This window comes from Chelonoidis abingdonii, chromosome 17 (assembly GCF_003597395.2).
Source record: "Chelonoidis abingdonii isolate Lonesome George chromosome 17, CheloAbing_2.0, whole genome shotgun sequence".
NCBI classification, from domain to species: Eukaryota; Metazoa; Chordata; order Testudines; family Testudinidae; genus Chelonoidis; species Chelonoidis abingdonii.
Genome location: NC_133785.1, coordinates 34,454,493 through 34,478,505, shown reverse-complemented (window position 1 = coordinate 34,478,505; position 24,013 = coordinate 34,454,493). Strand labels below are relative to the sequence as shown.

Genomic DNA, 24,013 nt, shown 5'->3' with positions numbered 1-24,013 from the left:
AGCACTGGGCACAGACAGGTGGCCTGCCCTAGAGGGGCTGGGAGTCGAACCAGGAGACTTAGAATGCTCCCACCCCCGCTGTCCCCAGGGAGGGGCAGTTCCCTGTGCAGCCCCCGCACTGGAGAGGGACGGGCAGGCGCGCAGGGCAAAAGGAAGGGCACGGGCACGGGAAAAGGCTTCGCTACGCCTTCACTCCCCCCGAGCACGCATGCGCACGCCCTGCCCAGGCGCACTCACAGCGGCCGGGGGCGCAGATTCACTGGCCCAAGCAGCCCACGTGACAGCGGGTCGGAGGGCAGCAGTATGGCTGCGCCCAGGGGCGGCAGGTGCGGCCGGTTGGAGTCGTGTCTGGTCCCCGGGGAGCGCTCCGCGTGGGCGTCCGCATGGAGCGGGCCGAGTTCTGGGTCTCCCTGACGGTGAGGAAGGCGGGGCGGGGTGTGCAGCGGTGGGGGTTAAGGGAGGGCACAGCGGGCGGGCTTGGGGTTGATGGAAGGGGGGGCAGTGGGGATAAGGAAGGAGGCGGGTGGGGATGGAGGCACAGTGGGTCAGAAGGAGGGGTTGGAAGGGGTGCATGGATAAGGAAGAGAGGTGAGCGGGATGGGGCACAGTGTGGTGGAAGGGTCAGAGGGTGAGGTGGGTTTGGCAGGGGTGCAGTGGAAGGATAAGCAAGGGGGCAGGATGGGGGACAGCAGGGCGGTTGGGTGAGGAAGGGAGGCGTGGGGAATAAGGAAGGAGGCGGGCGTGGAATGGGGGACACGTGGGTGGAAGGTGCAGAGGTGGAGGGGTGAAGAAGGGGGTGTAGTGGTGGAATAAGGAAGAGGGAGGGTTGGGGTGAAGAAGGACAGTGGGGGATAAGGAAGGAGGCAGAGGAGGGGCCAGAACGGTGGCTTTGCGTGAGGAAGGGTGCACTGTGGGGATAAGGAAGGGGGAAGGTTTGGGGTGAGGAAGGGGTGCAAGAGGGGGATAAGGAACGAGCGGCGGATGGGGCAACATTTTGGGGCGATTGGGGTAGAAGGGGGCGTGGGGATAGGAAGGGGGAGGTTTGGGTGAGGAAGGGTGCGTGAGGGATAGGAAGGAGTGGTGGGATGGGCACAGGTGGGGTGGCAGGGGTGCAGATGAGGGGTGAGGAAGGGGGGAGTGGAAGCATGAAGCAAGGGGGCAGATGGGGGATGCAGGGCAGGTTGGGGTGAGAGGGGGTCAGTGGTGGGTAAGGAAGGAGGTGGGTGGATGGGGCACGTGTGTGCAAATGAGGGGGTTTGGGAAGGGTGTGCAGTGGATAAGGAAGGAGGTGAGCGGGATGGGGCACAGTGGGGGTGGAAGGGGTGCAGAGGTGAGGGGGTTTGGAAGGGGGTGCAGTGGAGGATATAGCAAGGGGTCAGAGGGGCACAGCAGGGCGGTTGGGTAGGAAGGGAGCGCCGTGGGGAATAAGGAAGGAGGCGGGACGGGAGTGGGGCAACAGTGGGGTGGAAATGGGTGCAGAGGTGAGGGGGTTGGGAAGGGGTGCAGTGAGGATAAGGGGGCAGGATGGGGGTGCGGGTGGCTTGGGGGTGCAGTGGGGGATAAGGAAGGGGGAGTTGGGGTGAGATGGGATTAGTGGGGATAAGGAAGGAAGCGGGGGATGGGGCACAGGGGGTGGATTTGGGGTGCGGAAGGGCGCGCCCGTGGGATAAGGAAGGGGAGGGTTGGGGGTGAGGATAGGCGCCTGGGAATAAGGAAGAGCGGGCGGGATGGGGCACAGTGGTGAGATGGGGTGAAGAGGTGAGGGGTGAGTAAGGGGTGCAAGTGGAAGGATAAGCAAGGGAGCAGGATTGGAGCACCAGCAGGGCAGGTTTGGGGGTGAGGAAGGGGTGCAGTGTGGGTAAGGAAGGAGGCGGATGGGCACAGTGGGTGGAATGGGTGCAGAGGGGGTGAGGAAGGGGGTGCAGTGGAAGGATAAGGAAGGGGACAGGATGGGAGCTCAGCGGAGCGGGTTTGGGGGTGAGGAAGGGCGCGCAGTGGGTTGAGTTTGGAAGGAGAGAGTATGACTGTATGTTGCAGTTGCAGGTGCTGAGGAATATTACTGATGGTGCCTTAGGCTCCTTCTCTACTCTCTAGACATAGTCCCTGCCCCAAGGATCAGTTGAGCTAAATTATAAGGAATTGAAGTGATCACAATGTTGTATTAAAACCTTGCATACACTTTTCAAATGGTATGAGTTTATTTCTGATGCCCTTTGCCTTTGCGTGGGGCAACGTGCATCATTCCAGAATGGGGAGGAATTGTCTTAGTATCTTACCTTTTGAAATGTTAAGGAGTTCAGTTGCTCTGGGGAAGTTCTTTGGCCTGTGTCCTACGGCAGGTCAGACTACTAGATGATCACAGTGGTCCCTTTTGACCTTTGAAGTCTGTAAATTATCTTGAGTGCTCGTGGTGTGCATAGTGCTTCACGGGTGTATGGGATGAGGTCACAGCATTGGTTAGAAGTGCCATGTGGTAGATGCAGTTTGAGGGTTAATACTTTGGAATGATACAGCCATGAACAGTCTCTCATTTTAAAACAGGGCATTGAATGTGTTGTGCTGTTTATAGCCATTGTGAGTTTGGGAACTTCTTTTTACCTCTGCAAATTGTGTGTGATGGTACAGGGACTTGATTACAATGAGTTTTATGGTTTTTTTACAGAATAACTTCACAATAAGCTGGACTACTTGTATTTTGTAATGCATTGAGACAACTTGCACTAGGAATCATAGACTCATAGGACTGAAAGGAACTTCGAGAGGTCATCTAGTCCAGTCCTCTGCATTCATGGCAGGACTAATTCTCTAGCCCATTCCTGACAGGTGTTTGTCTAACCTGCTCTTAAAAATCTCCAATGATGGAGATTCCACAGCCTCCCTAAGCAATTTATTCCAGTGCTTTATTCAAAATGTCTCATGTTTGAATAAAGGGCTGGCAGTCTTTCTGCTGTTTTCCTTGTCCATTTTAAATCCATGTTTGACTGTAATGCTTATGCATTACTTGCCTTTTCTTACCTAAGAAGTTCTTTTGCATTTTCTTTAGCTTTTCTCATAGTTGTAGAGTTTAAGGCCAGAAAGGATCACCAGATCATCTAGTCTTGTACATAAATTTACTGAGAGAGATACCTAGATGATTCTAATCAGCGACTGTGACTTATGTTGCAGAGGAAGATGGAAAACCCCCCAGGATCACTGCCAGTCTGATTTGGAGGAAAATTCTTTCCAGACCTCTCATATGGCTATCAGTTAGACTCTGAGCAAGAATCAGTCAGCTAAGTGCCAGAAAGACAATTATCTGGACTGCCTCAAAGCACCGGCATACCCTGTCTAGTGTTCCATCTCCAGCTATTGCCATTTCTGATGCTTCAGAAGAAGGAGGCAAATCTGCGCCAACACCCCCCTTTCCTCCAACTGTGAATACACTGTGGAAGAATTCCCTTCCTGACTTCTATTGGTGACCATATGAAGCCCTGAAGCATGTGATTTGAGGAATGTAAGACATGAACCAGAAGGGACCCCCTAGGGTTGCCGAGCCCAGCCCCCCACCACTACAGGCAACCCTGTCATCTAATCCCACTCCTAGATTTGTTAAGATCTGTCTTAAAGCTAGTTAGATTGTTTGCTCTTTCAGCTCCTTTTGGGACACAGTTCCAGAATGTCACTTCTCTTATGATTAGAAACCTTCTAATTTTCAGCCTAACTTTATTTGTGAACAGTTTATACCCACTTATTCTTGTTCCAGCATTGTCCTTTCATTTAAATAGCCCTTTGTCCTCCCTAGTGCTTACCCTCATGGTATATTTATAGAAAACAATCCTATCCTGTCAGCCTTTTAGGCCCTCTGTTCCCCTGATCGTTATAGTAACTCTTCTCTGCACCTGTTTCTGTCTGAACTGATCTTTCTTGAATGTGGGTGACCAGAGTTTCAGACAAGGTTTTACCAGTGCCTTACATAATGGTATTAGTACTTTCTTGTGTCTACTGGAAGTGCCTTGCCTGGATCCTATTAGCTGCTCTTCAACACTGAAAAAAAGCAAACTTTGCATCTTGAGAAGTTTAATAAATAGTAAAAACAAAACCATTAGAAAAGATCTTGTTAACAAGGGTCTGTTACTCCATTTCTTCTTTCATGCTGTGTTCGCAGCCTCCGCCATTTGAGGCATAAGTTTGAAGCACTCATCTAACACATCACTGAAAATGCAGGGAAGCATTTGTTAAGGATGAATTTGAGCACTAGTGTTCAAACATGGCAGCAAAGGGCATGTGGCTAGCTTGTGGACAATACAAAGAGAAAGGAATGCTTAATTTTTGAACTACCTTTTCCTCTCATATTTTAAATTCCACTAGTGCAATGTAACAAACTAACTTTGTTCCCAAAGCCAGAAATCCTGGAGTTATCCTTGATTCAGAGCTTTCTTCCTTCTGCCTCACTTGTTTTGTAACTCTGCCTGCTGTGCCTCTGGAGAGTTTGGCTACCTTTAACCCAACCTTCCTAAATTTCTTATTCTTTCTATAGTGTATACCTGTTTTGGCTATAGTGACTTCTTAAGTTCCTTCTTGCAAGACCTTAATTGCATCTCTTTGCTTCTTGTGGGGCCAAATTTCCCAGTGCTCCTAGCACCCACAGTTGGGGCCAGATGCTCAAAAGAGCTCAGCACACAAAGTGTAGAGGTCTCTTGAAAATCTGGCCACTTAGTTTAGGTGCCTAAAAGGAGGCTGAGCTCTGTTGAAAATCTCTCCAAGCCTCTTCACAGCCCTGAAACATCATTCTTTAGCTTTATCTTTGATTTTCCCTCTTCATCTCATTCTGGTGCCTTCCCCTCCATTCCCAAAGCTAGTGATGGCACGTTCCTGCTCTTTGTTCACAAATGTGGGGATGGAGTGGAGCAAGGATAGCGTGGATGGTTGTAAGGGTGTAGCTGAATGACCTGAAGGAGGCTTGTTGGTTTCAGTGCATGAGATGAGATCTGGGTATGTAACATGACTAGTTCTGGCTGCAGAACGTAGGGAGAAAAAGCCTTCTCTTCCTGTTCCATGTTCAACGGGAAGGTGATTTCTAACCCTCAGAGGAGTCAGGTGCTCCCAATAGGAAAAAGGAAGGCAAACAACCAAACTAGCACTAAGATGGAGTTTGATACATTTAGAAATGAGATCATATGATGGAATTGCCTGCATCAGGAAGAAACCGGATTCAGTGATCCAGGAGGTCCATGCCAGTCCCTTGCCGCTAACTCGTACAGCACAACCATTTCTGCTATGTATCTGATGTGACATTTGTACACTCTCTTAGAGGCTTTATGGACATGGACCAAGAAAAATTCAATCACAGATTAAGGGATATATAATTTTTGAGGCATTTGCTAACTGAATCCTCTCTCCAGCTTTTTAAAAGATTTCATCTCTATTTACTCCTAGAAGAATCATTTACAAGTGAACAGCTAAGGAATTGAATGCTGTTCCCTTCTACAAGTGTATAATAGACTATTGCTCTGTATTTTATCATCCATTTTCAATTAATTAATTAAAAATATGCATAGGGCCAACTTTGTCCCTCCTGAATTGTATATAGTTAAGTGGAGCTGCATGCCTGCGTGTAAGAGCAGAATTTGGCTCGCACTTAAATATGCTCAGGTGACCTATTGTATGAAATGTCATGGTTCAATACATTTGAATTCGATCCTGGTTTTATTTAATCATGTTGCTGGATTTAGAGTGTGACAGGTATATCCAGTGCCACACAAAGATTTTTTTTTTTTTTTCTTCAGCTGTTCAACTGATAATGCTAGTGCTGCTGACACACAGTTGAGAATGGGCTGCTTAGTTGGCTCATTATCTAAAAATCATTACTGTTTGCTGCAGATGGAGTAAGCTCCCAGGTATTCTCACCATCCTACAGGTACTCTATTAGCTGCTTCATGAATTTAAATGACATTTAAGATACAAATCCAAAGAAGCAATTAGTAACTTTTGATTCTTGTTTTACTAGCTGGCTAGATTAATCTGATCAATTTTATTTTGGGCAGATAAGAATTCTGATGGAAGAAGAGTTAGAAAAATCAATGCACGCAAAATAGCTAAATAGATTAAAAGAGTAATTAACTTATTGATTAAAACTTTAATGGTAGATAGCAAATGCCTCTCTGAATCCTCTTTTAAGGTAGAACAGAAAACCAGTTGAGCACAGTATAATTGTACTTGAATTATCCAAGTAAAGATTCAGCAGTACCGTACCTCCATGCTCACTTTCTCCTGCTGTTCTATACAGGGTAGATATCAATAGATGTGCTCCATAGCCCAAATAACCAAAAAATGATGAAGATGGATTCGAAGAATAAATTTAATACAGATTCTTAGATATGTTAAAATGGCTAAGATTTTTTTTTTGGGGAAGAGTGAGGGGTGTTACTCAGGGGATGGGGAGGGATGCACTGAGGGGTATTGGGGGCAGGAGTGAGATGGGGGTTAAGGGGGGTTGCGTTGGGGTGGGATGCAATGATGGAGGTAAAGGGGGGTTGGGTTGGGGTGGGATGCAATAACGGGGGGAATGGGGATGCGGTGGGGTTGGGGTGGGGATGCAGCCCCATTCCCAGCACTCGGAGATGGGGATACACATACCTCCAACTCCTGGGTGCCGGCGATGGGATGACAGACCGTGGTTTGCCGCAGGGCACATGCCGCAGCTTGAGCCCAGCCACATGAGGAGTGCAAGGAGAAGAGGGTTGGGTAGCAGCGGGAGAAGCATGTGCCATGCGACCCCTCAACAACTGCCTGCTGACAGCTCACAAGTCATGCTAGTTCTTCCCCTGCCCTGACCCAGCCAATGGGAGCTGCGGGCAGGGGGCGGGGCAGTATGCGGACCCCCCTGGCCACTCCTAAGGCTAGGAGCTGGACATGCCGACTGCTTCCTGACTCGGGAGCCGCACAGCGCCACCAACCGAACTGCCAATGGCTTGGTCAATGGTGCTGACTGGAGCTACCAGGATCCCTTTTTGACCGGGTGTTCTGGTCCAAAACCAGACACCTGGTCGCCCTCGAAGTCAGAATATGTGGTCTGACAGTCCCTTAGATTCATAGATTCATAGACTCTAGGACTGGAAGGGACCTTGAGAGGTCATGGAGTCCAGTCCCCTGCCCTCATGGCAGGACCAAATACTGTCTAGACCATCCCTGAGACATTTATCTAACCTACTCTTAAATATCTCCAGAGATGGAGATTCCACAACCTCCCTAGGCAATTTATTCCAGTGTTTAACTACCCTGACAGTTAGGAACTTTTTCCTAATGTCCAACCTAAATCTCCCTTGCTGCAGTTTAAGCCCATTGCTTCTTGTTCTATCATTAGAGGCTAAGGTGAACAAGTTTTCTCCCTCCTCCTGATGACACCCTTTTAGATACCTGAAAACTGCTATCATGTCCCCTCTCAGTCTTCTCTTTTCCAAACTAAATAAACCCAATTCTTTCAGCCTTCCTTCATAGGTCATGTTCTCAAGACCTTTAATCATTCTTGTTGCTCTTCTCTGGACCCTCTCCAATTTCTCCACATCTTTCTTGAAATGTGGTGCCCAGAACTGGACACAATACTCCAGTTGAGGCCTAACCAGCGCAGAGTAGAGCGGAAGAATGACTTCTCGTGTCTTGTTTACAACACACCTGTTAATGCATCCCAGAATCACGTTTGCTTTTTTTGCAACAGTATCACACTGTTGACTCATATTTAGCTTGTGGTCCACTATGACCCCTAGATCTCTTTCTGCCATACTCCTTCCTAGACAGTCTCTTCCCATTCTGTATGTGTGAAACTGATTGTTCCTTCCTAAGTGGAGCACTTCTGGCCTTAAACTCTATGAAATGGGATTCCTCTTACAGGCTCTCTCTGTCCCTTGTGAATTTTTTCCTGTTTATATATTTATTAGAACTGGTTTAAATCTTTTAATGAAGTTTTTTAGTATAAAATGCAATTTTTCACCATATTGCATTGGATTAAAGTATTCAGGATTTCCTCAAACTGGTAAAACCTCAACTGGAGTACTACATCCAGTTCTGGGCACCACGTTTTGGGAAAACTGTAGACAAATTGGAGAAAGTCCAGAGCAGAGCAACAAAAATGATTAAAAGTCTAGGAAACACAACCTCTGAGGAATGATTGGGGAAAAAAAACCTGGGTTTGATTAGTCAGGAAAAGAGATGACTGAGGGCACACATGATACAGTCTTCAAGTATGTAATTATACCTTATGACACAACCAGTCCTAATATTTGCACAGTAATTCCTGGTGCTGATGGACATACTGTGCTGTGTCATGTTGCTAACTGGTGTGTGCCATTATCTTAGGGCTTTTTTGCCTGGCTCAGAATTGTTGGAGCTGCTTTGCTTCCTTCATTCAACCCAAAACAAAGAGGCAAAATGAAAGAATGGTTAAAATGTTGCACTGTGTATCTAAGGTCCTTGACATCAACCTACATGTGGTCACTTATAGTTAAAAGTAATTATTGGAGAAATCTGCCGATGAATGACCAGGCCACTAGCTTGCTGCAAGTGGCTAGATTCAATAACGTCCTTTAGGTAAGTCTCATAGCAGCATGTGTGTAGGCAAGACATTGATGTTAATTTGCTTTACTCCTGTTTATCTTGAAGGCTGGTGGGATAGCTGGTGTGTGCGTTGACTTGATATTATTCCCTCTGGATACCATAAAAACTCGACTGCAGAGTCCCCAAGGATTTAAGAAGGCTGGTGGCTTTCACGGCATCTACGCTGGCGTTCCTTCTGCTGCTGTAGGATCCTTTCCGAATGGTAAAAACTGGGTGGATTGTGCTTGTGGTACCCTCTGGTCTTCCTCTAGGGGGATGGCATAGTCAGGTCTGTCCTTTCTCTGCTAGGCACCGATCCTGCTAGCAGCTCCACATACGACCCCCTGGTGAAGTTATGAGGTTTTGTGTGGGTGCGGGGGTCCAGCTGGGTGGGGCTCTGTGTGCACCATTGTATTGATGACCTCTATTGTAGACTTGCTGCATTGCACTGTACCTGAGTAAATCACACCATTGCATACCCCATTTTGCACTAGTGCAGTGTGCCAATATTAGTGGATTGCACTAGTGTAACTAAATCGAAGTAATCACACTGGTGCAAAGTTATGTAATATAGGGTTCCAAAAGATAAATCCCCCCTCACACCATATATGTTGTTTCTCTTTCCCATTTTGTAAATCTACATATGCTAACTATTGGTGGTGGTACTTTGTGTTTCACAATGCAGATCTGTTATGCACCATCATGGTGACTCTTCTGGAAGCCTCAATGCTATTCTTTTCATCAGCTCTGCACTTAAAGATCCAATTTTTGGCTTTACATTGTAGAAGCTGTTCCTCTCCCCTTCCATCTCTGTCTTGCCACTTCTTTCCTGTTTCCAGCAGCACCTACAATGTGCTAAGCATTGTCCAAATATAAAAGAAGGCACAAGTCCCCGTCCTGGAGACTCTTGCCTTTAAATCCTGGGCATGTCTGACTGCAGTGATCATGAATATGAATGCTCCAAGGGTGCCTTGTGTACGTGCATGTGCTTCCCTCTGGTCTTTAAGAGCCAAATTCTAGCAGGAAATGTTCTCTTTTTTTCTGGGGAGAGAAATAAATAATTATAAGTTATTTAGAAACTGAGGGAAGCTTTGAGAAGGCCTTTTGAATTTGGCACTGTCTTTCAGAAATAAAAGAAAATAGTTCTAGTGTCTGAAGAAAAATGTTTGCAGTTCCTGAGATCTGTTTGCTCTCTTCCTCTTTGCAAAATGAAGTCCAGCTAGGCTGTCACGTTTGTAAATGTTAAGTTCACAGACCGATCCACTGACACCTTCAAATGTTCAATGTCCTTCAAAAGATGATATACAAAATTTCTGTTCTTTATCTTTTTCGCTTTCGTTATCTCCTTTTGAGGTGATAAGCATCTTTTGATTAACTGCAGAAGACAATACATGCAGTCCTTTTGCACAATTAAAATCTGTTCCCTCGTGAGAGATGTCAGCTCTTTTCAGGATTTGCATCTCTAACATCTGAGCTAGGATTTATCTCTTGCTGCAGTGTAAAACCAAAAACTTAAATTATCTTGTAGAATACAAGTAACCCGTAATGTGCTAGGTAGCAAATACAAGACACCTATTAGTACAAAATAACTGTTGCCACTTCAGTGCCTGGTTTGCTCTTCTTCCTTTCTCTAATAGTACATTGGTACACTTGGATTGGTTTTCTGTGGTGTGAGATTAGGTCTATTACAAAATAAAACTATTCCTTGCCCATTGGATTACAGTGTAATGAATGTTTCAAGCTCTCAGGAGGATTTCATTTTCTTTCTCTCAAATGAATTGCTGTTGCTGCTGGAGCTAAACTGTAAAATAGGAGGCGGATTCTAGCTAGGAAGATGCTACTATCAGATTTACATGTTAGTAATGTTACTGAAGCAGTTGTTTCCTTAAAGGAGCTGATTTGTAATATCAATTGACCATCGTACAATAAAGTACAGCCCCTACTCACAGTATTCTAGGACAATAAAAAAAAGTTAAGACATGATTTCCAATCAGTCAGAGATACTATTTAGCATTTTTCCTTTTCAAATACTGTAATTGTAAACATGGATCGAAGCCCTGGGCCCACTGAAGTCAAAGGGAGTTTTGTCCATGAATGAAAGAGTATTGACCATGGAACTATGTTGGTAAGAAGGGTAGTACTGTTTTGGGGAATTTGGCTATTTTCTGGATTATAACCGTAAACTAGGTTTGTCGGGATTATAACAGCAATCTGCTAATGCAGCTATAGGGATAGTTTTATGACTGAATTTTTTTTAAAATTTCAGCTGCTGCCTTTTTTGTCACCTATGAATATGTGAAATGTTTGTTGCATACTGTCTCCCCTCCGTATATGAGTCCAGTAACACACATGGCGGCCGCCTCCTTTGGAGAAGTAGTAAGTAACAGATCTGTCTACTGCACAGTTCATTTTTTTTTTTCCCCTTCTCTTCTTGCTAGGAAGTCTTATGAGAACTGAATTTTAGTGGGAACCTTTTACTTGTTGACTGTTGAGCAGCAGGTTTAACAAGCCTGGTCTTTACAAAGCATTGATTGCAAAATACCAACATGTTCTCTAGAAACTTCTGGGGTTTGTTTTGTTTTAAATGAAGTATTGACACTGAGTAACAGTCTGGAAGCATAATGTTGCAAAATCTCATTCCATGGGCAAGTTAGTGGTGGGAAGGTACGGTTGTCCTTTGATTCATGAAAAATCCACAGGACCATTATTTCGGAGGTGTCGCCTCCTGTGGCATGGCAGTGGGGACTTGCTGTTCTAACCATGCCCCACCAGTTCCAGGTCCACCAGTTGGTGGAAGCTTTGATAATAAAGTGTCGTCAGAAATGGGTCGAGTTGGGTATTATTCAGAAGACCTTCCTATCACTTACTTGCCCCCAGAATGAGATTTTCCTACATTGTGCTTCCAGATTGTTACTCCCGGGAACACAGAGTTACCAAACGTGACAGCACTAGAACTACGTAGCCATGTAGTCGAGAAAAAGTTTAAAAATCACAGTGCAAGATTGGTCCCTTGTGCATTGCATGTCCAATACCGAAATACCACCTGCTGCAGTAGACTAATTGTTAAATACCTGGGGACGATTCTGATGAGTGAACGTGTTTAGCCTGGGATTTCAATGGACCTTAATGGAGCTAGGTGTCCATTGACTTTCAATGGGATTTGGTCTCCTAACTCCCCTCCCATGGGCTCCTGTGAGAATAGGGTGACCAGGTGTTCCAATTTTATAGGTCCTGATTTTGGGGCTTTGTCTTATATGGGTGCCAATTACCCCCCACCCCCGTCCTGATTTTTCACCCTTGCTGTCTGGTCACCCTATGTGAGCACCCCAATCATAATCTCCTTGCATTATTTCAGCTCTGATTTACTCGCTTCAGTGATGTTTTCTAAACTGTTTCATTTAAAAAAAAAATCTTGTGAAAATGGTCATGTCTGTGACAATAAAATGACTTATTTCAGCTGTCTATAATGAAAGATTTCTGAATTCATTGGGTAAATGGCAAAGATTTCTGTAGGTCACTGGGGACCATGCTTGTTCTCTATTCTCAAGAAAAGGGGAAAACCGAATGGTCACTGAAGAATTATTCCTATCCAGAAGAAACTCAAGACACACACTGAAAGCTGATGGCTCTTCTTTCCAGTGCTATAAACTACATGCATATCCAGTTATCCTGTCTCTCACTGGAGATGTTATGTTGTGATATGATCTGACACTTTTCATTAGTTCACTTGTTATCATAGCTCCTAGGAGCCCCATTGTGCTAGGTGCCATACAAATGCAGAACAAAAGACATTTGCTGCCCCAAAGAGCTTACACTCTAAGGCCAGGTCTACACTGCGACTTTAAATCGGTTTAATGGCCGATATACCGATTTAACGCTGTACCCGTTCACATGACGTCGTCATTAATATCGAGTTAAACGGCTCCTTAAATCGATTTTGAACTCCTCCCAGACGAGAGGAGTAGCGCTAAATTCGAAAGTGATAACTCGGATTAGGGTTCGTGTGGACGGAAATCGACATTATTGGCCTCCTAGAGGTATCCCACAGTGCACCACTGACCGCTCTGGTCCGCAATCCGAACTCGGATGCGGAGTGCGTAAACAGGAAAAGCCCCGAGACCTTTAGAATGACATTTCCTGCTTTCACGTGTCCAGCTCTGATCAGCACGGGTGGCGATGCAGTTCAAATGCAAAAGTAGCTCCTGCATTGAACCTTACGGGAGATACTAGATCTGATCGCTGTATGGTGAGACAAATCTGTTTTATCAGAGCTCCGTTAAAGAACAGGAAATGCCAAAGCGTTTGAAAAATAAACTCCAGGATACACAGCGGTGCGTGACAACCGTAACGGGAAGCCAGAGACTCAAACGGGATGCTCATGGAGGAGGGGGGGTAATGAGGACTACAGCTACCAGTCTCCACAGCAGTCTCTGAAAACTATTTGCATTCTTGGCTGAGCGCCCAATGTCTGGAACTATGGGATAGCTGAGGAACAGCCACCCACAGTGCACCGCTCCTGAAATCGATGGTAGCTTTGGACCATGGACGCAAACAATCGATTTCATGATCCCACTGTGGACGCGCTAAACCGATTTTATTAGATCTGTTTTGTAATATCGGTTTAAGCTAATTCGAAATAATCGTGCAGTGTAGACGTACCCTTAGTATAAGACAAAAGACAACAGATGGATGCACAAAAAGATGGGAGTACAGGGAAACTGAAATAGAATTGGCCACTATGGTAGGCTGTACATGCCCTGAGGTATGTCTATCATTTTAAAAAACACAAGGAGTCCTTGTGGCACCTTAGAGACTAACAGATTCATTTGGGCATAAGCTTTCGTGGGCTAACTCCTCATTTTTATTTATTTTTTGCTGGTACAGACTAATACGGCTACCACAGAAATTCGTCTTACATTTTAGTTGCCACAAAGTAGAATGTTCTCTCTCAGAAATCGAAAGTTTTGCAATTCAGCCACTTGAAAAAAGGGGTCAAAGAAAAATGTAGTCTGAGGTCCCTGTGGTGTTCAAAATTTTTTTTTTTTAATATGTCCATTTTTGAATGGCTGTATAAAGCTGTCCTTATTCAGTAGCTATGGTAGCTTTTACCCTGGAGACATTTTCTGGTAGATGTGTAGTTTTAAATATAAATGAGACCGAAGTGGTAAAAATATATTTCTCACTATTTTTCATTATATGACATTTTTATTAGGGGAAAAACAATTTAAAAATCGTAAAATGGAGGGTAATGCTCTTAGTGTTGGAAAATATAAACAATCTAAACCTTGTTAGATTAGATTTCTTGCATTACAGAGTTTTCAGACCTGAATGTACTTGAAAAGTCACTGTATCAATTATATTAACTGACTCATTCAGCTATGCTATTTTCATACCTCCCACCTTTCTCTCTGAGGGTACATCTGTGCTGCACCCCTCCCCCCCCGGCCACAACGGGTAAAATTAGCAGTGTAGAGCCCTAGTTCTGAAACTCAGTGAGGTGGGAGGGTCTCAGAGCTTGAGCCTGAAAATCTACATTGACCCATAGCGCAAGCCTGAGTCAATTGACCCATTTTCTGAGACTCTCTAATGCAAGTGATGCACATTGGAAAACATAATCCCTACTATACATATAAAATGATGGGGCCTAATTTAGCTGCTACCACTCAAGAAAGAGATCTTGGAGTCATTGTGGATCGTTCTCTGAAAACATCCATTCAATGTGCAGCGGCCATCAAAAAAGCCAATAGAATGTTGGGAATCATTAAGAAAGGGATAGATAAGAAGACAGAAAATATCATATTGTCTCTATACAAATCCATCGTATGCCCGCATCTTGAATAGTGCCTGCAGATGTGGTTGCCCCAACTCCAAAAAGATATATTGGAATTGGAAAAGGTTCAGAAAAGGGCAACAAACATGAGGAGGAGTATGGAGCAGCTCCCATATGAAAAGAGATTAATAAGACTGGAACTTTTCAGCTTGGAAAAGAGACGATTAAGGGGGGATATGATAGAGGTCTATAAAATCACGACTGGTGTGGAGAAAGTAAATAAGGAAGTGTTGTTTACTCATAACACAAGAACTAGAGGTCACCAAATGAAATTAAGAGGAAGCAGGTTTAAAACAAAAGAAGTATTTCTTCACACAACACACAGTCAGCCTGTGGAACTCCTTGCCAGAGGATGTTGTGAAGGCCAAGACTATCACAGGATTAAAAAAAGAGCTAGATAAATTCATGGAGGATAGTTCCACCAATGGCTATTAGCCAGAATGGGCAAGGATGGTATCCCTAGCCTTTGTTTGCCAGAGGCTGGAAATGGGTGACGGGATGGATCACTTGATCCATCCATCTAAAAGGGTGTCATAAGGAGGAGAGAGAAAACTTGTTCACGTTAGCTCTAAGGATAGAACAAGAAGCAATGGGCTTAAACTGCAGCAAGGTAGGTTTAGATTGGACGTTAGGAAAAGTTCCTAATTGTCAGGGTGGTTAAACACTGGGATAAATTGGTGAGGGAGGTTGTGGAATCTCCATCTCTGGAGATATTTAAGAGTAGGTTAGATAAATGTCTCAGGGATGGTCCAGACAGTATTTGGTCCTGCCATGAGGGCAGAGGACTGGACTCGATGACCTCTCAAGGTTCCTTCCAGTCCTAGAATCTATGAATTCCCTTCTCTCCGCTCGTGTTTACGCTGGTTCTCCTCATGGTTACGCTGGTTCTCCTCATGTTTACGCTGGTTCACCTTCCCTCCAGCTCTTGCCTCTTTAACTCGAGCTCCTCCCGTCTCAACTTCCTTTCTCTTCCAGCCACGCTGCTCCACAGCTGTCGAGCGTCGCCGGGAGGCATCCCCTGCTGGGGGTGAGCTTCGCTGCCGGATCCCCTGCCGGCGGGGGTCACGGTGCCTTCGGCATTCGCTGGGCTCCTCCCGCCCTTCCTCTAGGGCTAGGAAGGGGGGTCTCGGGAAGCCCTCATCCGCCGTCTGACCACGTCCCCGGGGGACAGGCACTGGTGACTGGCGCTGCATCTGCCTGCTGCTTCCCTCAGAGACAGGGTTCCGGTCTCCCTCCTCCAGCTGGCAATCGCTGGTCCTTCGTCAGTCTCCCTGTGCGCAGCCCCTCTGCTTGCACAGCTCAGCAGGTCACACTTGCGCCGCTTGGCGTACATCTTCCTGCTGGCCACTCACAGGTCAGGGTGCTCGCACGTCCCCACGGTTTCCGGGGACCCCTAGTGCACCAGCCCTTCTTGAGGTCACCACCTCTCTGCAGGGTCGAGCTGCAGACTCCTCCGCCTGGGACCCTTGCTGCAATCCCCCGGGGGGACCCTGTTCTGCAAATGTCTTCTCACTGGGCACGCACTCCAGAGGTTAATCACCCCTTCGTTTTACTGCTCCCCAGTCACTTAGCAGGAGCGCCGTCCACGGGGTGCAGTATCTCCGCCGCTGCCACCAAGTTGTCACGGAGTCTGGCCCTGCACCCTCTTCCTGGGACCCACAGTGACTTTTATCCAGCCAGTAAAACAGAAGGTTTATTGGACAGCAGGAACACAGGTTTACAGCAGAGCTTGCAGGCACAGTCCGGACCCCTCCGACTGATCCTTCTGGGGGTTCAGGGTGCTTGGATCCCAGCTAGGATCCCCTGAATTCCTCCCATAGCCAAACCAAACTTTCCTGCTCTCTCCTCCTCCGCGTAAAAACCCTTTGTTTCCTTCTCCTCCGCCCAGCAGCTCCCCCTCCCCCCTGCCAGCTCACATTACAACCTGACTACCTGTCCCTCACCTACAGACATCCCCTGCTTTCCCGTTCCCCACACACACAGCCCCTACTCCATCACAGGTACATCTGCACTGAAAAGAAGCAAGTGATCTCATGTGGAAGCAGGGGAAGTCTGTCTGAACTTTTGCCCCCCTCAGTGTTTGTATATAAACTTTTAACTGTACATTGAAGCTAACTTCAGCTCTCCTTTGCGATGAGCAGTCTGAGGCTCTTCACAAGTGTGGTGGTGGCTGCAGCTTGTGTTTTTAACGCTTCCTTTTTCTACCAAACTTGCCCTGAAATATGGCACGTAATTGCATTTTCTGAGCCCAAAAGGGATTGTTGTGGTAGCAGCCAGCCAGCTATTTTAGGACTTGATCCAAAGACACGCCCTTATTTTCCAGATGGCTCACAGCTATGTGTGTGCGCGCTGATTGAGTACTGGCACTTAATTTGGAGCTGCAGAATGAGGGTGGCTCAGTGTAATAGATTGTGGCCTTCCTTGTCTGGCACAGGCTGTTCCAGGAAAATGGATTTAGTCCTACTTTTTAAATCATTTGATTTCATGTCAACTGTTTAAGAAGAGAAGCAGTATCCCAGCTAAAGTCCTGCTGGTCTTCAGTCCCGCAAGCCTACTGTGGGAGGCAGCGTGGCCTAGTGTGTAGATCACTGGAGTAGGATGCTGGAGATCTGGAGTCTATTCCTGGCTTGGCCATTGGTCTGCTGGGTGATCTTGGGCAAGTCACGTCACCTCCCTGAGCCTCAGTTTCCTCATTTGTAAAATGGGGCTGATGGTACTGACCTGCTATATAAGAGGTGGGTGGTATTATTAAAAGACGTGTGTCTTCCCCTACTGGCCCTTCCAAGCATGTCACTCTCAACTTTCATTAAGGCAAGTTTAGACTGTTTTTTGTTGTTGTGCTGCTGATGGGACAAGCTTGGGTTGTAGGCAGGCTAAAGGCGTGACACCATGCCTGCACCTCAGTGAGCCTTTTGTGCATCAGAGAACTCTCCCTGACTGAACGTCCAGACTCTTGTCTAAGTGTGAATGTTAAATTGCACTCCTTTCCCTGAATGCTGCTACAGGGACAGACCTCTTCTGGCTTTCGTGCATGCTCAGGTCCAGGGCCATTGCTAGAGAAAAGCTTGTTGGTGTTTCTGGGTGTGGCAGTATGTGGCTCTGTGTAAGCTCAAAAGTTTGTCTCTCTCACCAACAGAAGTTGGTCCAATAAAAGATATTACCTCACTCACCTTGTCTCTTTAGTTATATTTAAAGCATTCTTTGATTACATGCTGCTAAGCCTAGTTTAGGTGCTGGTCATTCCAGGATCTACATCAGTGAAGTGGATGTAAGTGAAGCACATTGGTTAACCTTTGCTTTGCTTTGCTTTTTTTTTTTTTTTTTGTGTGTGTTTTTTTGGCTTGCTGCTTAACAGGACACAGGAAATCTGCATCGTTCCAGATCCACAATGACTACACCTCCGCATCATGTTGGCTTTGGGGCTTGCCTTTTCCTTCTTTTGCAGAATTGAAGTTCAGTGTGGCTTAGTCATGAAAAGGTTTCCATTTCAAAAGGTTTTATGACTGCATGATGATGATGGTTTTATAAATTCATGTTGATAGAACATTCTGGGTTGGTAAGAGCCAGTAGCAAAGTCGTGCTCCCACTCTTCCCCCTCCCGGCTTCTGTGGTCTGCGGATTCATATTCAGGCAACAACTTCCCCGAAAGGTAGTTTGTCACATTGAAGAAAAGACTTTCTTGCATTTATAAATCAGCTGCCCCAGCAGATGTACAAGAAAATACAGAGTGACATGACAGGGTAGGGCACGGACAGCTGTTTAACTTCATATATCTAATGATGCATGATTTTCAGCTACTGAAAATGCTTCCCTGCTTGATTCTTCTCATAGCTGTAAGTATTTGTAGGGAGCTTTATGAAACTTCTTTTGTGCATTTACGGATACTCTGGTATTCTTTTCCTAAGGACTTGAACAGATGTCATAATTCAAATACACTTATCTAAACCTGGAGTGACTTGGTCCAAAACTGTGTACTGTATTAGCACATACAGTATTAATTGTTTCGTGGCAAATACTTTTGGGTAAAATCTGGTGCTTTGGCTCAATTTTCAGAGATCAAGCTAATGAGCACCTCTGACAACTCTGATTTGCTTGGAGTTACAAAATTTGGTAGTCCCCTGTAGTGCTGCTGCTTTATTGGCCACAAGTACTGGTCAATATTCCCTCACAGTCTATTTTAACTCTGATAATACAGCAGACATGGAGTATAGGCAGTGCCTTTTTTCAGTTCGCGTTACTCTCCCCTCCCCTTTCTTTTGGAAGCGTTGCTGCTTCTCTCCAGGACATTAAAATGTCTAATCACTTTTAAATCCCAATCTTCTATTCAACAGTGCCTTCTAAGCAAATATCCTGTTAAATGATATGACCTTGCCTTATCTGTGTTTACACGGCATCTTTGAGCCCTGCTTCTCACTGAGGCTTTTGGGTATCATGTTGAAATAAATAATCTTGAAAGACAAATGTCTGGTTTTTGTTTTTTTGTTTTTTTTTTTTGTTTTTTTTGCTGGCTTTCATGGCTGCCAATTTGTTTATCTGCACATATCCTGTAGCAGTCCGTTAAATTCCGCAGTCTATAGTAAAATAGTGTCTTAGGAGAGGCAGTGTGCTTAGTGGATAGAGCTCTGGACTGGGACTCAGACTTTTCTCGCTTCTGCTTTTATCTCTTATATTAGCCTACTGGATGACCTTAGGCAAGTCAGTTCATCTACTCGTGCCTCAGTTTCCCCATGTGTAAAGTGGGGGTGATGACACTTTGTAAAGCACTTTGAGGTCTACTGTTGAAATGCTGAGTATAATTAAATTCAGGTTATCTTAGCATTTCCTCTGATTATACTGACACATCCTTCGACCAGGGAAGGGAAAAGAAATAGTTCTTCACTCCCAGGTGAAATGTCAGGGGTCCCTCGTGCTGTTCCTTTATATTCTACTATGTTCCTAAGGTCATGAGATTCATTTCATTGCCAACACATCATATTGTTAGTGTGATAGGTTTGCCTGTTGCCAGACAAACACATAGATCAGGGGTGATCCTCTGAGCCAAATATGACAATCTTCAGAAGCTCGAGAGCTGGGGTGCACCTGCTGGGGCTCAGGACTTCTGCCCCACTCCTGCTGAAGCCCCGAGACACCCCTCCCCCCACTGGACAAAAACCCCTACCCCACCACCCTGCAAGGCAGAGGTCCCAAGTGTCTCTCCCCACCCAAGTCTGATAGGTGAAGAATGGCAGGGGAATTGGGGGCTCTGTGAGCTGCACTTTAACTATAAAAGAGCCGCATGCAGCTTCCGAGCCACAGTTTGGCCACTCTTGCCATAGCTCTATCAAGTACTGACCTTACTTCTGGCAGTGGCCAGCTCCTGATAATTTAGAGGAGGCCAAAAACTACTTGTAAGATGCCTAACCAGCTTGTCACATGCTGTAGGGGTTGGAAAAGAACTGTCCTTAAAGTGGTCAGGCATTAAGCTAGTCCCAAGGCTTTGATCGCCTGTTTAATCTAGACCTTGGCTTGCATGTCTGTAAATGCTGTAGGTGGCCACTCACACCTTTCTACTCCAAAGCTAAGAGTAGGAAGGGGGCAGGGCTTCATGGGGACAGTAATGTAATGCTCTGTGTTAACCAGAGCAGAACACCTAGTCGGGTTGGTAGAATGGGACAAACGCATTAGAAAACGGGGGATCTTACTGGGCAGCCTACCCTATGCGGGTGGGGAATGATTGTGTAGGTAACATAAAACAGCTTTGCCCTCCTGACTGCGTCACTGGGGGTTTGCCGATTAAGCCTGAGATTGACTGCAGCTTTAAGTCAATCGGAAATACCCAAGAAAGTATTTTGTTATGCAACCTGCAGTCTGCCTGTGGAACGTACTTGTAATGGGGTTAACCAGCGGACCTGCCTCTTTGCATTTGTATTTGACCCTGGGGCTTTGATTGTTGGCACCAGGGCATTTTTTTAAACCTTAAAACCAAACTGTCTTGACTGGATGTGATTTAGAGAGTTTGTGAAACTAACCTCATTGTCAGTGGCAGCATGTGTCGATGGTCTCACAACCGCTTTGGCGGTGCAAGTGAAGGAAGAGATGGAGGGGAGCCGATTTAAGGCTGTCTGCTTTACAGAGCTGCCATGTAACTTCCTCAGGCAGATTCTCTTTGATCTTAATACCAGTCTCTGTGTTGTCAGCTCAGAAATTCTAAGCACAGGCATTGCAAGGAATCAGTTTCCATAGGTATCCCACAAAACCCTTTGGGAATCCTTAAAAGGCACTCACTCCCTCATCACTGCAATCTATAGCTCAACTACTGGTTGCCTGCTAGCTAATTCATGGACCATCACATGCAAATGAAAGAAGCCTCCAAGTTTCTGAGTTATAAAACATTCTGTTCCAGAATAAAATGAGGCAGAATGCAACCTCATGATGTACGATACCCATGTCAGCCATGCTAACCAGAAGGAAAAGTTAGAGGAAAGCCTTACATCTTGAAAACAAAAGCACACTTAATTATCTGTGCGGATCCCAAAAAAAAAACCTGACTGGAAAATTTAATCAACTGTAGTCAAAAGGAAGGCAGATGCAGGTGATACTTTGCGATTTTAGAGCCCCTTTTGATTAAAGATCTGAAAGTGCTTTGCAAGCACTGAGAATCACACCATGTGACAGGCAGGAAAATTGTCTCCATTTTCAGCCAGGTAAACTGAGCCACAGTATAGTTTAGATAAGATGGGTGCTTGTTTCACTCTGTAGTATGCTTGGTTCCCAGTACCCTACAACAACAACAGGCATATTCACAACCAAGGCATCTGTCATAAGCATTCCCAAATCTGGACCTTAGCGTCCAGAAATCTGGGTGCCTGCATGAACCCCTCCAAGCTTAATTACCAGCTCAGATTTGATCTCGCTGCCACCAGCCAGTAAAGATCCACGGTTTTTGCTTCGTCTTGTCCCCCAAACCCTTCCTGGGAACCCAAGACTCAGAAGCCCTGAGTCTTACACAAAGGGAAATAACCCACTTCCCTTCGCCCTCTCGTCTCACCCAGACTTTCCTCTCTGGGCTAACCTGAGAGTTACTGATGCAATCTCTTTACATCACAATACAAGAAGCATGTCCTCCCTATTCCACAAAGAGACAAAACCCAAATACAGGAAAAGAAATGATTCTCTCTCTCTTCCCCTCCCACCAATTCCCTGGTGCTGCAGAGCTTTACCCTCCGTAGATCTAACACAAAGAGAATTCCCTCCCCTCGTTCCTTAGCCTACCGAGAGAGAGAACTCAAACAGTCTTAAAAGAAAGCTTTATATAGAAAAGAAAAAAAATACATGAACATATGATCTCTGCATTAAGTTGACAATACACAGGGCTATTACTTAAAAGAAAAATATGAACAAACAGCCTTATTCAAAAAGAGATACAATTTAAACATTCCAGCAACTACAACATGTAAATACAAAAAAAACAATATATCCTATTGTTTTTCTTATCGCTTTGTATCTTATCAATCTGGAAACTGAAGGTTAGAGAGCTTGTAAGATTAGAAAAAGATCCCTCTCATTGAGCTGAGGAGCCAGACAAAGACACAGACCCCAAAAAATTCCCTCCCCTGAGCTTTGAAAAATCCGGTTTCCTGATTGGTCCTCTGGTCAGGGGTTTGGTTCCCTTTGTTAACCCTTTACAGGTAAAAGAAACATTAACCCTTAGCTATCTGTTTATGACAGCATCTTTCATGCTTTTTTTTATTTTTTAAATAACAGCCTTGAATCATGTGACAGCTATAGTGTTGAAAGAAGCACTTCTGAGCTAATAAGCTTCTGCTTTCCGCGGGCCTTTTTCTCTTACTGTGATTGGAAAAACGGAGCCGTAAAATAATTGAGGTAGCGATTAGGAGATTTGGTACAGCAGGCCACCTAATAAAAATGGCACAAATTGAGCTTCTCTCACTGTTGTCTCATATCAAATTTTATTTGATCGATTTTACTGTATTCCAGATTGCAAGCATAAGAGTGAAAGTTGTAATTATAGTTTTATTGATTAGTCATTAAGTTTCAATCAAGTTATAACTGCAGGGAATGGCTATTATTTTGTGAGCAGTTTTTTTTTGTTTCAGGCATCTTTCCTCCCCCTCCTTTCCCCTCGCACACTTAAAATAATTGCATTGATATAAAAAACTGTTTTTATAATATGGATACTTACCTACAAAAGAGTGTGTTAGTGTTAGTAAAAGGCTTTGAGACCATTTGGTGAATGAATGTTAATCTTATTCATATGCCAGGCTACTAGATGTGAAAATAAGACAAGGAGAGGGAAGGACGAGTCAAAGGCAGAACATGTTCCCTAAAATTATGACACAAAATGTAAAACAAATATTAATGTTTGATGGCTTGTTATCCTTGTTGGTTTTTAAAACTAAAACATTCCCCTATAATATTTGCATCCTAAGCAAATGCAGCTGTGCAACAAACCAGACTAGAAACAGACCAGTTATACTGAGTGATGTGCAGAACCAAAATGTAAACACATCCCTGAACAGTGTATTCATTTTTCTTTTTGATTCTAGGAACTGAGGGAGTTAAGCACATCAGTGACAAAAAAAAGAGGCAAATAAAATCTGACATTAGACACATTTTATATAATTAAGGTATAATATATTTTTTCCACAATTGAATCTCACTTGAGAGGGGCTTCTGAATACTGATACGGGATGTACATAACTTTCAAGAAATCACTTACAAATGACAGACAAAACACAAGGGAAAAGACGTAGCACACCAGAACATCATCCCAGAGAAGAAAGCGTTGCTGCAGTAGCATACGGAAATAGCCACAAAGCCTTCCTGTTGTCACCACTACCCAGTTCATCCAAAGGTAGCAAACACTTTTATTGTATTCAGGGATCTGAATTCTTCTTCCATCGTCTGCCTTGACATTATCCCACATGTTTAGTCGTCATATTTCTTTACCAAGGGCTGCCAAAAGTGCTTGGAAAACATGAAATCATAAGTGGTGGAAAGGAAGACCAGATGTTTTAAAATTATTTCACTTTTAATCATCTAAGGTAGTGTCAGTAATGTGACCAGAGAACACTATTTTAAAATGGACAGTGTCCATTTTAAACAGTCACACTGTGTTTATTTTGAATCTTAATTTGATGGATTGATTTAGCCCAGTCTTTTTGTCAGGTTTATAATGGTGACATATGCAGTAATTAAAGGAAAGTTGGGTAAGAGTACAAACATCCTACCACCTCCCACTCTCCCAAAACACCTAACTTGCTGCAAACTTCATTTTATGGTCTGAAAGTAAGTTTATCCCAGTTTGACTGACAATGTTTCCTTTCTAAGAGCCAATGCCCCTGGATTCAACATGGTGAATTTTACACCCTGCTGACTTTTCCACAGAGGTGAGAAAAAAGTCATTTGGCTCTTTTGCTGGGGAAGCTAGCTAACAAATAATCTTTTCCATGTAATATTTAGATATTGTTATGGTTACAACCTGAGTTTTGTGAGATGGTCAGTGAAACACTCTTGTAAGTTCTTATTGGCAAACATCAGGCCTGATCTTGTCTCTTCGTCCCTTTTGCGTCTTTGTTTTAGTCTGTGGTGGCTTTGCTTCTTTCTTTTCCTGTT

General features: G+C 44.8%; 1 protein-coding gene across 3 annotated transcripts in view; it reads left to right on the top strand.

Annotated features, from left to right (window-relative positions):
• The first annotated feature begins 285 nt into the window (after positions 1 to 285).
• The window catches only part of SLC25A26 (solute carrier family 25 member 26), a 142,548-nt gene continuing 118,820 nt past the window's right edge, over positions 286 to 24,013 (top strand). Inside the window, exons 1-3 of one of the 3 annotated variants that reach the window (XM_032775759.2) lie at positions 286 to 416; positions 8,635 to 8,791; positions 10,835 to 10,944. In XM_032775759.2, coding sequence (XP_032631650.1) covers positions 384 to 416; positions 8,635 to 8,791; positions 10,835 to 10,944 — 300 coding nt within the window. In that variant the 5' untranslated portion in view covers positions 286 to 383. The remainder of the gene's footprint in view (positions 417 to 8,634; positions 8,792 to 10,834; positions 10,945 to 24,013) is intronic. The other 2 variants (XM_032775760.2, XM_032775761.2) reach the window with 2 other exon arrangements.